The sequence below is a fragment of the Mus pahari genome, chromosome 14, assembly GCF_900095145.1.
Source record: "Mus pahari chromosome 14, PAHARI_EIJ_v1.1, whole genome shotgun sequence".
NCBI classification, from domain to species: domain Eukaryota; kingdom Metazoa; phylum Chordata; class Mammalia; order Rodentia; family Muridae; genus Mus; species Mus pahari.
In genome coordinates, this window is record NC_034603.1 from 29,214,528 (window position 1) to 29,227,276 (window position 12,749).

The 12,749-nt window shown below is 43.7% G+C and overlaps 1 protein-coding gene across 1 annotated transcript in view; it reads right to left on the minus strand.

The window, feature by feature from the left end:
• Positions 1 to 5,241, minus strand: part of Usp22 (ubiquitin specific peptidase 22) — a 24,719-nt gene extending 19,478 nt beyond the window's left edge. Inside the window, exon 1 of the mRNA XM_021212349.2 lies at positions 4,903 to 5,241. Coding sequence (XP_021068008.1) covers positions 4,903 to 5,073 — 171 coding nt within the window. The 5' untranslated portion in view covers positions 5,074 to 5,241. The remainder of the gene's footprint in view (positions 1 to 4,902) is intronic.
• Positions 5,242 to 12,749: the final 7,508 nt, after the last annotated feature.

A 12,749-nucleotide genomic window follows, 5' to 3' on the forward strand; every position in this document is an offset into this window, starting at 1 on the left:
TTTCTCTGTGTAGCCCTGGCTGTCCTGGAACTCACTTTGCAGACCAGGCTGGCCTTGAACTCAGAAATCTGCTTGCCTCTGCCTCCCGAGCGCTGTGTCTGAAGACAGGCACCACCACGTCAGCTGAGAATAAAGATATAAATCTTTTTTAAAAAAAAAAAAAAAAAAAAAAAAAAAAAACAGAAACAAACAGAATAAAACAACCCAAGAAGAGAGACATGAGTCAAAGCAATATACAGGAACAAAAGAGAAAAGTCCACTGTCAAGAAAGAGACCACAGAAACCCAGCAAGACAATCACAGCAACTATGAACACAGTGGTAGACAAGTCTAAATATTCACACTACCCACACATATGCCAATTTGTAGCACTGTGGGTCAAGTACAGAAAGAGGAAGAGGTATGGAATGCTCACTGGGCAGCCAGGGCACAGTATGACAGAGATATCAACAGTAAGGATGAATTGCTTACACCTGATAAAAACAAAAGGCACCCAAGTCCGATCTGAAATTACTACCATCTAAGCACACATACAAGCTTTCCCACAGTCTTCATAGAACTCCATAGGATAACTGCAGGAGGGGAGACAGAACAAAGCCCATTTTCTGTAACTATTCACAGCAAGAACGGACTTAAACAGAATCACCCGTGGACGCTACATCACCAGGCAAAATAACAATGGTACTCAGAACAGCCAAATACACCAAGTACCTACCAAATCAACCAATAGATAAACAGTGACACCTCTCTGTAACCAAGACAAGCTGATATGGGCAAGGACATGGGGCCACAGGCTACAAAACACACAGAACAAGCAAATCCCTGCAGACTGTGGCTGGGGAGGACAGGGAACAGATGTAATGTGCCAAAATCTGGTAAAGGTAGGCACAAAACCTCACAGCACTGAATACTCCACATCCAGCTCATACTCTCCTGCTCCTTCACCCATTAAAGGCAGCATCCTGCTCTGTCTGATGTACTTGGACTACTAGGTTTCTGGATTGTTTTTGTTTATTTTGTAGTTGTTTCCTGTTTTTTTTCTGCTAAATCTGCCGCCGCCGCCATCACCATCATCACCACCACCATCATCATCATCATCATCATCATGTGGTCCCAGCCATCATCATCATCATTATTATTATTATCATTTCTTCTTCTGATGATGATGATGATGATGAAACTATTATTATAGGTTAGCTCAGGGAGTTTAGTATCTGGAAACAATACATGTCAGTATTTGAGTATGGACTACATATGAGATAGCCACATTCCCTCGTTATTCCTGGACACTGTTCATTATTATCGTCACAGACTATGCCCTCATTCTTATGGCGGCAATGGCAATAATTACAGAGATGTCACCAGCCAATTCTTATACAACCGGGGGGGGGGGTGTTAAACTGGACCTGGAGATGGCACAACAGTTAAAAAAGTCCTGTCTGCTCTTGAGGACCCGAGCCCAATCCCCAACAACAACACAGCAACTCACAACTTCCTGTAACTCCAGCCCCAGGGACTCTGATGCCCTCTTCTGGCCTCTGTAGAGGCCCACAGTGGTATATAGACATACATCAGGCAAATACACACATAAAGTAAAGAATGGTAAAAATGAACCAATGGAAAGTATGACAATTGTTTTCTGACATTACTTATTGTAGGTTTCTTTTTCTAAATAAAAGATACACATTAAACTGAACTTATAAGCTGTAAAACTCCTAGACTTCTGCAGAGTATTGTGCAGAAAAACAGGCTATAACTTGTCTCGTGAATGAATCTCAACAGACACAACACTGAGAAAGGAGCTACACAGTAAGTTCACACCACATGCTCCCATCACATTAAAATACAGAGGCAGGCAGCACTGCAAACGCCATGAAAGCCTTAGCAGACACCACCAAGATGAGAGTAAGGACTGACAGGAAGAGATGGGCTGCTGTCTTTAAATGTATTGTATTGTGTTCGAAAGTGTAGTGTCGAAGGGGGTGTGCAGGTCAGAAACCAACCACCTGTGGAAGCTGGCTCTTACCACAAGTGGGTCCTGGGATCAAACTCAGGCCACCCGGTTCAGTGGCAAGAGCCTCTATACACCGAGCCACACTGGTCCTTTCTGTCTTTTCTATTACATCACCAAGATATACACATCCTCTAACATATGGCTTAAAAAGCAGGATGCAAAACAAGGACGAAGAGCAAACTTAGATAAACTCATAGGTGAACCCTGCAATAATTTAAAGGGTCACCACATCTGATGGATGAGCAGTTTAAAACTGTGAAATAACCTGTGTCTTCTCAGGGGCATGACTCCAACATACAAAATAAGCCGTCTCTATGACGCTAGTCTGAGAGCAAGAAAGTCCCCATGGACCGCCTGCCTGCCTCTCGCCAGTCCGTGACGCTCTACCGTACAGACCACAAGAGAATAAGGCAGAACTGCAGGTTTGATACTTGTATGGAAGACACATCTTCCTGACCTAATAGATAAAAAAAAAAAAAAAAAAAAAGCCAGGCCAGCTTCCCTCCCAACACCATCAGCTAGTCAACACACTGTAATCTGCAATGACCATAGAGAACAGAAGTGCTGTCTGACAGAGATAAAACCCTGACTTGAGCAAAACAAACAAAAGCTGGGCAGTGGTGGCGCACGCCTTTAATCCCAGCACTTGGGAGGCAGAGGCAAGCGGATTTCTGAGTTCAAGGACAGCCAGGGCTACACAGGGAAACCCTGTCTCGAAAAACAAACGACAACAAAAAAAAAGGTATCATAATGGAACCGCTATATGACAACTTAAAAAAAAGTGGAGAAGCACTGGAGGTGTCTGTCAGGGTTGTTTGCAGCCTGTGGGGTGTGACTTAGGAGAGCCAGCACCTTACCTTCATGTGGATTTGGTGGCAAAGGCTCCCTGCATGGCCTATTGGAGGTTAACTTTCACTTCATTCCACCAGCTCACAGAGCTAGCTCTGCACTGGCTGATGGCAGGCTGGTCCCAGTCTACACCCCCACTGCAGTGTGCATAAGGCTTCTCCATGCATTTGCTCTCCTCCTTGAGGGTAACTAGTTTGCCTGGGGTAAGATGGAATTTCAGCATGGTTTTAACCAGCCATGCTCTGGTAGTTTAGGATGAAATCCTTCCCAGATATTTACTGGTCATTTGTATTCTTTTTTTTCTTTTCACCACCATGCAGGGCCAAGCCTTTTTTTTTTTTTTTTTTTAAGAATCACTGACTTGTAAAATGAAAACATTCTAAGTCGGAGAGTCAGGAGTGAAGTTTTGTCCACAACCTTAAGTTTGGGCACCTTCAGAGCACAGCTATCTGCCTTCACTTCCTACTTTAGTCCACCAAAACAACACAACTTCTGAGTGTGGTCCTGGTGTCTGAGCTCTTGGCTGTGAAGGTCACTTAATAAAGAACTCATGGCACGGTGGAGATTTAAATATTGAGCTGAGCAGTCCTAATTAAAAAGGAAACTTTTCATTTCCTTGTGTGATGCTATACAAAACTAAGAGTCTGGGGAGACAGAGAAAGCAAAACAAGGAAAGAGAAAGGGAAAGATTCCTCCATTGAATCCCAGTGTAAAAAACGACTTCACAGCACACCGCAATCCAAGAGGCAACAGAATGGATCAGTGATGGTTTACCTCTGTGATCCCAGTCCTCAGAAGGCTGAGACAGTAAGACTGGGCGTTTAAGGCCAGTCTGGACCACAGAGAAAGAATCCTGTCTCAAAATACAAAGTAAGCCAACTCTAGTATTTTTTTTTTTTTTATCATATGCTTCTATTACCAAAACTCTTGCTCCAATCCTAACAGACTCTCTGTTACAGAACATAAGCCTTTAACGCCCTAAAAGACTTATATTGTGGCACGATGATTTAAAAAGGGGGAATTTAGGCCGGGATGGGGGTGGGAGGCGGTTTGCAGTCACCTTTAATCCCACCATCGTTCTGGAAGCAGAGGCCCTGCAGATCTCTGCGAGTTCGAGGCCAGCCTGGTCTACAGATCGAGTTTAAGAATGCCAAGGGCTATAGAGAGAAGCTCTGTCTCGGAAAAACTAAAGAGGGAGAATTTGATGCTCAACATGAGACACCCAGCGGATTTGTAAGTTCTCCCGTAATAAAATGCTACTCAAGATAGAAACAATCAAAATTCTCTACTCCACTTTTCACCGTCAAAATCAAATTGTAATCATGAAGTTGTTTCTTTTTAAAGATTAGAAAATAACGTTTTCCCATCCCAAATCACTAATAAAATAATCATAGTTGCTGGGATTTACAGGACCCAAAACAACAAAATAGCCACTATCTCGAAGGCTGCGGTTGTCAATCACCTCCTACATACTAAAAATCTCGCTTCTCAACTCCAGTGCGCGGAGGCCCTGCCAGCCTCAGGTGTTCGCGGAGGGTCTCAGCCCCGGGAACGAGCTGTTATCCACAGAACTACCCTGCAGACCCCGACCCCCCTAACGCGACCTTTACAGACAAATACCCCGCGATGGAACGTCCAGACAGATCTTCCTCCCACTCATTTTAGCTCAGATCCCCCTCCCTTCGAGGTTTCCACCACCATACTCCTAATAGCGTCCACTAGGCGGTCCCTTACCCCCTCCCAGCACCGTGATGCTTCCGCTAGCCCCCTACCCGCACCACGACGCTTCCTCTAGCCCCCTCCCCACGTTGCAAGGCTCTCCCTGGTCCCCCTTCCTGCACCAGGATGCTTCCTCTAGCCCCTTCCCTGCACCGCGAGGCTTCGCCTTGCCCTTTCCTCTGCCCCACCCCCTCACGGCAAGGCTTCCCTTCACGCCCTCCCCGCAAGGCCAGGCTCCCTCCCCACGACTACCAGGCTTCTCCTCTCCCACCTACACTCCCGGCTTCCCAGCCCGCAGAGTGGCGCAAGCCTTGGGCTCACCTTGCGCTTGCGAGCCTCGGCAGTTCCGCTCCACACGAAGCATTGGTAGATGGCCCGCAGGTTTTGCTTCCAGTTGTCCACCTTGAAGCTGCCCAGGTGCGAGCAGCCAGGCGGCGGCACCGCCAGCTCAGCGTCCATGGCCTCGACCTCAGGCTCCGGCCTGGCCACCATGGCGGGCAAGGCCCGGGCGCGCGGGGCAGGCGGCGACGGGGGCGAGGACGACGCCAGGGCGGCGAGAACAAAGCTGGGGGACAAAGACCGCGCTGAGAACCCAGGCACGCGACAGCAGCACCCACCACACGCGCAGCACCCTCTGACTTCGAGGAGGGCGGGGCGGGGCGGGGCGGGATGGGGCGGGGCTGTCCGCGGGAAAGGATAACGTCACCCAGGCCGGTGGCCTTAGTGCGCAGGCTCCGCTGCTCTAGGCCCCGCCCATCAGCCCTCCTCTCGCTCGCTGGCTCCGGAGAAATGCGGAAGGCAAGGGGGTTGGGCCAACAGGATCCCGCCCCCCGTCACACCATTGGTGGTTTGCCAGTCTGAGACACAGTCTGCGCCTATTATAGGCTTTCGAACCGCCTCCGGAGACGCCAGCGATTTGACGTTTCCAGTCGCTCCTTGGAAGGCGGGGCGTGCTGAGGATTGGGTAAAACTGAGTGTCTGTCAGGCCACTGAACCGGTTTGCACCGGCCTGAGCTCTGCCGCAAAGAGGCGGGACGACGGACGGGGTGGGGCAGGGTAGGGCCTGCGTCTGCGCGTTCTCTGCAAGGAGGGTTTCTAGGTTCTGTTTGTTGGTCCGTGGAGTTCCTAGTGTGGGCGTTTCTGCAGAGCCTGCCATCTTGGCGACTGTGTTGGGTACTGCAGTGCCACAGCTGGAGATTGGGCGCGGCAAGAATACAGAGTGGGATTCCTTCCCTCGGATCTTATTCAGCGTTATCCTATTGAACTAGAATGCCAGCCGGCATACGAATTTTTTTTAGTGGCTACATTTTGTACAATATTTTGCATCAAGAAAGATAAAATTAATTTTAACAAACAAGCCAATAAAGACAGAATATCAAGTCAAATTTTTGCATTGGCTTTGAAATATCGTGTTACACATACAGGTTTGGTATAGCAATTCAATTCGTACTAGCCACATTACACACACTGGTTACTATTAAGTAGGAACAGTATAGAGCTATAATGCATTCAGCTCCCCTATCTGAGGGTTACACAGACGTGCAGTAAACCAACTCAGAAGAGAAAATATTGATCTTCTGCTCAAATTGTATCTACCGAGTAATTAGACACCTCTCTCCTGTTATACCTTAAACAGGATAACAGCTAGGTGTCAAACTCTGGCAGACAGGTACCCATGATGTGGAGCAGTGAAATAATTCACCAAGACAGAAAAGGCAAAAGTAGAGAATTCATCAGTGCACTGCAGTAACAACAGCTAGCAGACAAGACAGCCAAGAAAAATTGTCTCAAAAAACCAAAAAAAAAAATGTCGACAGGCATTTTGATGTCATGGTTCCAAGGAGCAATTGCAGTTGTGGCTTGTCCAATGAGTACCAGCTTGGCCTTAAAGCAGTGCTGGTCATATTCAAACTTAGATATAGCTTAGCATGTTATCCTAGTTGGCATTTGAATATCACCCAGAGAGGAGTTACAGTATAGAGAAGGGGGTGGGTGGGTGTTGGTGTGTTTGTGTATATGACTATTTGGGAGCTACTCAGGTTGAGGCAGGAGGATCATTTGAGCCCGGAGTTTGTGGCCAGCCAGAGCAAATAGTGAGACTCATATTAAAAAGAGAAAGGGGTGGGGTGGAGAAGCTGGTAAGATGCATACAGGCCATATAGGTTAGAGGCAAAAAAATTACATCATTTTATAGTTAGGATTTGAGCATCTGAGGGTTTTGGCGTTCTAAAGGAATTCTGTATGTGAATGAGTCACCCAGGGCATATTGATAGGGGAAGCACACACACACACACACACACACACACACACACACACACAACCTTTCAAGTACAGTCATTGTCTTGGGAAGCCCTTGGCTTACATGTGATGCTGTTCATGTATCTTATCGCACTGCTGGCTATTTTACTTAAATCCAACACAGGTGGGATAAAACAAAACAGCAACTGCTGCCAAGACCTAATCTGGAAGCTCTTAAAGCTGTGGAGTTTATAGACGGAAAAGTAGAACAAAGAATCCGTGTTGGGCAGTTCCTGCCTTTGATCCTAAAACTCAGGAGACAGAGGCAGGTGGATCTCTGAGTTGAGGCCAGCCTGGGTCTACAGAGCGAGTTCTAGGAAAGTAAGAGCTACATAGAGAAACCCTGTCTGGCAGGATGAGGGGGACCTGGGGTCTAGGACAAATTAGCAGACATCCAGAGCCCCTTCCTAAAGTGCTTCCCACCACACCCCAAATCTCATACTCCCTCATCTGCCAGGCTTCACCAGAAACTTCCTGTACAGTGAAAGTGTTTCATTGCCACACTGTTGACAACGGCAGTCACTTTCCCACCCCATCCCCCACTACTTGATTTACTTGAAAGAATGTATCACTTTATCTGTCAGGGGGCAGTTTAGTTTACCTTTTTTGTTTGTTAGATGTGTGTGTGTGTGTGTGTGTGTGTGTGTGTGTGTGTGTGTTTGGGGGTGGGTACAGCTTAGACAGGGTCTCATTTTGCCTAGGTTGACCTCAAACTCACTCTGTAGCTAAGGATGACCCAACTTCTGTATCCACCTGCTGAGTGCTGAGATTATAGGTACACAGTGTGTGAGGGTCTAGGGATCAAACTCAGGGTTTCATGCGTGCTAGGCAAGAACCCTTAACACTGGTGCCACATTCCCAGCCCCTAGGTTTTTTACTCCCAATGAAAAGTTGATGAGGATGTAATTTGTGTGTTTTATTTCCTACTCTTTAATGTCTACAAGAATAAAATCAAAATTATCTGCCAATTTAGAACTTGGTGATTAGTTAGGGTTACTATTGCTGTGGCGAAACACCATGACCAAAAGCAACTGGGGTGGAGAGGGTTTACATCATTCACAGTTCCATGTAACAGTTCATCATAAAAATCAGTGAGGGCAGGAACTGAAACAGGGCAGGAACCTAGAGGCAGGAGCTGACACAGAGGCCATGGAGGGATGCTGCTTACTGGCTTGTTCCCAAGGCTTGCTCAGCCTGCTTTCTCATAAAACCCAGAACCACTAGCCCAGGGTGACCCCATACACAATGGGTTAGACCCCCCTCCACATCAATCATTAACTAAGAAAATGCCCTACAAGCCCTATTTTATGAAGACATTTTCTGAATTGAGGTTCCCTCCCCTTTGATGACTCTAGCTTCTGTTAAGTTGACATAAAACTAGACAGTCGACATGGCAATTGAAACTGTGTGTCTTTATAGGAGAATCACAAAAACAAACCGAAAGACCCAACCCCGCACAAGTAATACGTTCACAGAGTAAAACACTGGTTAAGGAGAGACATGTTTTAGGAGAAAATATTGGCCTACAAAAAAGTAAAATTGTAGTCAATCAGGAATTTTAGATTTTATTCAGAGGATGGTTTACCTAACATGTTTTGACCCTTTAGTTTAGTTCCCAACATTTCAGAGAAGTATCTGTTATAACTGAAAGAGAAAAGAAAACTTCCTTTGACATAAACAGCCTAAAATTTTCATATTGTACAAAAAATGTTAAAGCAATACTTTAAAGAGAAGAATAAGTAGAGCCGAGAGACTCTAGAAAGAAAACAAGTGAAGCTATAGTTAATGGAATGCAAAGAATGTCTAAGAACTCAAGCCAGGAAATGACTGTCATTGACACACACACCTTTCAATAATGACTTTAAATATGAGCCGCCCCAACTCTCCAATCAAAAGGAACAACCTCGCTGCATTTACTAAGAAACGAAACCCATCTATCTGTTGTCTACAGAAACCCCACATTAGTCTTAAAGATCAGCACCACCTTAAAGAGAAAGAATAAAAGTATTCTAAGCAGACAAGACCAGGGAGCAAGCAGGTGTTTTCATTCTAACACCCAACAAAGTAGACCTCAAACTACAGCCAAAAAGAGACAAAGGTATTTCATACTAATCAAGGAATCAATCAGGAAATGTTACAATACTAAATATATATGCATGAAATTCTGGTGCACCACATTTTATAAAAAAAAAAAAACATACCAATGGAATTAAAGTCACAGATAAACACAAACTCAATAATAGCTGATTTCAACACCCTATCTTCTCTAATAGGTTAAGTGAACAACAACAACAACAAAAACAACCAACCAACCAAACAAACAACAACAACAACAACAACAACAAAACAGCTGGGCGGTGGTGGTGCACACCTTTAATCCCAGCACTTGGGAGGCAGAGGCAGGCGGATTTCTGAGTTTGAGGCCAGCCTGGTCTACAGAGTGAGTTCCAGGACAGCCAGGGCTACACAGAGAAACCCTGTCTCAAAAAACCTAAAAAACAAAACAAAACAAAACAAAAAAACCCAAACCAAAAACCAAAACCAAAACAAAACAAAACAAAAATCCCAGAAACCTCAGAATTAAAGGATATCCTACATCAAATGGACCAAGGAATATACATTTTCTCAGCAGCACACAGAAGCCCCCCTCTCTAAAATAGACACAAAGAAAACTTCAACAAATATAGAAAATTTAAATAGACCCACATATCCTATCCAACCATTATGCAATAAAACAAAATGGACAGCAAAAAAAAAAAACAAACCAAACTAAAAACTCTAGTAAGTGTAAACTTACAGACATCAACAACTCATTACTGAATTATGGGTGGGTTAAAGAAGAAATCAAAATACTTCTGGGACTAAGTAAAAATGAACACATACCACAACCGACCTTCAAGACACATTAAAAGCAGTCCCAAGAGGAAAGTTTACAGCCCTGTTTACCTAAGAAACAAACAGAGCACAAATTAATGACTTAATACTGCGATTCAAGAATTTGGGAAAAAATGAGAACAAACCAAACTCAAATCCAATAGACAGCAAGAAATAAAAAAAAAAAAATCAAAGCAGAAATTAATAAAATAGAAACAAAGAAAATAATGCAAAAGCTCAATAGCTCTAAGAGCTGGAAAGATAAACAAGCAAGACTGATAGACCCTTGCCCAACTAAGAGATGACCCAAACTAAGAGAATCAGGCACAAACAGGGACATTGCAACATGAACACTACAAGAGACACCAAAGAAATGTAGACCATGGTAAGCAAATTCTTTAAAAATCTATGCCCCACTAAGCTGGAAAATCTAAAAGAAACTATCAAAGTTAAACCAAGATGAGATCAATAACAAATAACAAATGAGAGTGAAACTTTAAAAAAAAAAAAAAAAGCAAAGTCACATGATCATCTTTAAAAAGTGCTCATCTCAATATATGAAGATAAAAATTACATGATCATAGATGCAGACAAAAATTACACAATCATCCCAATAGATTCATAAAAATCCTTTGACGAAATCCACCATACTTTCCTGTTAAAGTCTGAGAACCAGGACCTCGACATAACAAAGGCTGTATGTCACAGCTTAATATTTTCCTTAATGGAGAAAAATTAATCCTACTGAAATCAGGAATGAGACAGGGCTGTCCATTATCCCTACTACTTTTCAGTATAGTACTTGAAGCACAGCCAGAGCAATACATCATGAGGGAGACATTAAATGGATACAAATAAGAAAGGGAAAAGCCAAACTATCCCTATTTGTAGGAAATATGACACGAAACATGAGAGACTCCAAACACCTCCACTAGACAAATTTGGGAAATAGCAATTAAAGTGGCAGAGTACAAAATCCACTTACAAAAATCAGCAGCCTTGGGCTGGAGAGATGGCTCAGAGGTTAAGAATACTGACTGCTCTTCCAAAGGTTCAAATCCCAGCAACCACATGGTGGCTCACAACCAACTGTAATGAGATCTGATGCCCTTTCCTGGCGCATGTGAAGACAGCTACAGTGTACTTACATATAATAAATAAATAAATCTTAAAAAAAAATCAGTAGCCTTTTTATTCACTCACAACAAACACACTGAGAAAGTGATCATGGGTACATACCCATTTATTGTGGCATCAAAGACGATAAAATGTCTTGAAAAAGCCTAACCCAGGAGAGAAAAGGCCTTACAGAAAAACTTCAAGTCTCCAAAGGAAGAGACTGAGAAAGACACTTGAAAATGGAAGGGCATCCCAGGCTCATGCATTTACAGAATTAATATTGTGAATATGACCATCCTACCAAAAACATTTTAGACATTCAATCCAAACCAAAATACCCACACCATTCTTCACAGAAACAGAAAAAAAAAAGTCCTAAAATTCATAGGAACCAGAAAAGACTACAGATGGCCAAAGCAATGCTGAGCAAAAAGGATGATACTCAAGGAATTGCCGTTCCAGACTTCAAGACACATTACAGAGCTATAGTAATGAATGCAACGTGCTACTGGTATAAAACCAGACTATATAGAACCTTGGAACAAAACAGATAGTCCAAATGTGAATACTTGTAACTACAGCCATCTGGCATGTGACAGAAGCAGAAAATCACACATGGGAAAAATGACAGCATCTGCATTTGATAAATGATGCTGAAAAAGGAGAATGAAATTACCCCCATGACAACCTACACACAGATAAAAAATTAGCCCCAGGTGGAACAAAGACATCAAACTGAAACCTGAAGTGCTAAAACTGGTAGGAAAATAAACCATGGGCAGAGCTCTACAAGATTCAGGCATGGGAAAGGACTTGCTTCTGAATAGGACTCTGTGTGCCCAGGTTTAAGACCAACAACTGGCAAGCGGGAACTCATAAAACTAAGAAGTTTCTGTGCAGCTGGGAAACAGCAAGTGAAGGAGAAACCCACGGCAGGAGAGAGTCTTTGACAACTGGCTATACAGAGGGTGACTGGCCAGAAAACACCAAGAACTAAACAACAACAACCACAAGAGTCAAAGAAACAAAGAGCACATTTTTTAAAAAATGGGCTAGGGATCAACACAGTGAATTCTCAATAGAAAAAGTAAAAATGGCTAAGAAACAAGTCAAATGTTCATCATGCTTAGCCGTTAGAGAAATGCAAATCTAAATAACGACTTTGAGATTTCCTCTCACCTCTGTCAGAATGGCTAAGACCAACAGAACAACTTGACAACTGATGCTGTCAGGTCATAGAGAAAGAGGAACCCTTGTTCACTGTTAGTGGGAGTGCCAATTGGTACAGCTACTCTAGAAATCAGTATAAAGAATCGTCAAAACACCAAAAATAAATCTACCCGTGGGTAGTCACCTGGCACACAAGCTGGCAACTGGAGATGGACCCTGAAACCCATTCAAAAGTGAAAGAGATTACTGACTCCACAAAGTTGTCACTGACCTCTACTGGCAAGCCACAGCATGCTTATTATATACGTGCACACACATACACAACAATAAATAAATAATTTCAGACACAGATTCTGCTACATTCAAAAATCTAAAATGAATTGGTGAATTTCTTGATACATACCGCTTACCATAATTAAGCCAAGATGAAAGAAATAATTCAAAAATTCAAATTGGAATTGGACTGAACCAAAAACAAAAAAGCAATAATTAAAAAGCAAACAAGAAGTCTGTAGGGCATATAAGACTGCACTACCAGGATATGCTCAAACTCCAGAAATCTGAGATCTGAGATGGTTGGAGTGGAGCTGCCCCCTCCCAGGTCCTCTTGCCTGCTCTGAGACCACCAACTGAAAGGACCGCGGTCATTCAGCCTTAGCCCCTGGAGTTCCTCTCCATGCTAATGAGGTATCTAGATAGCCTTAGCT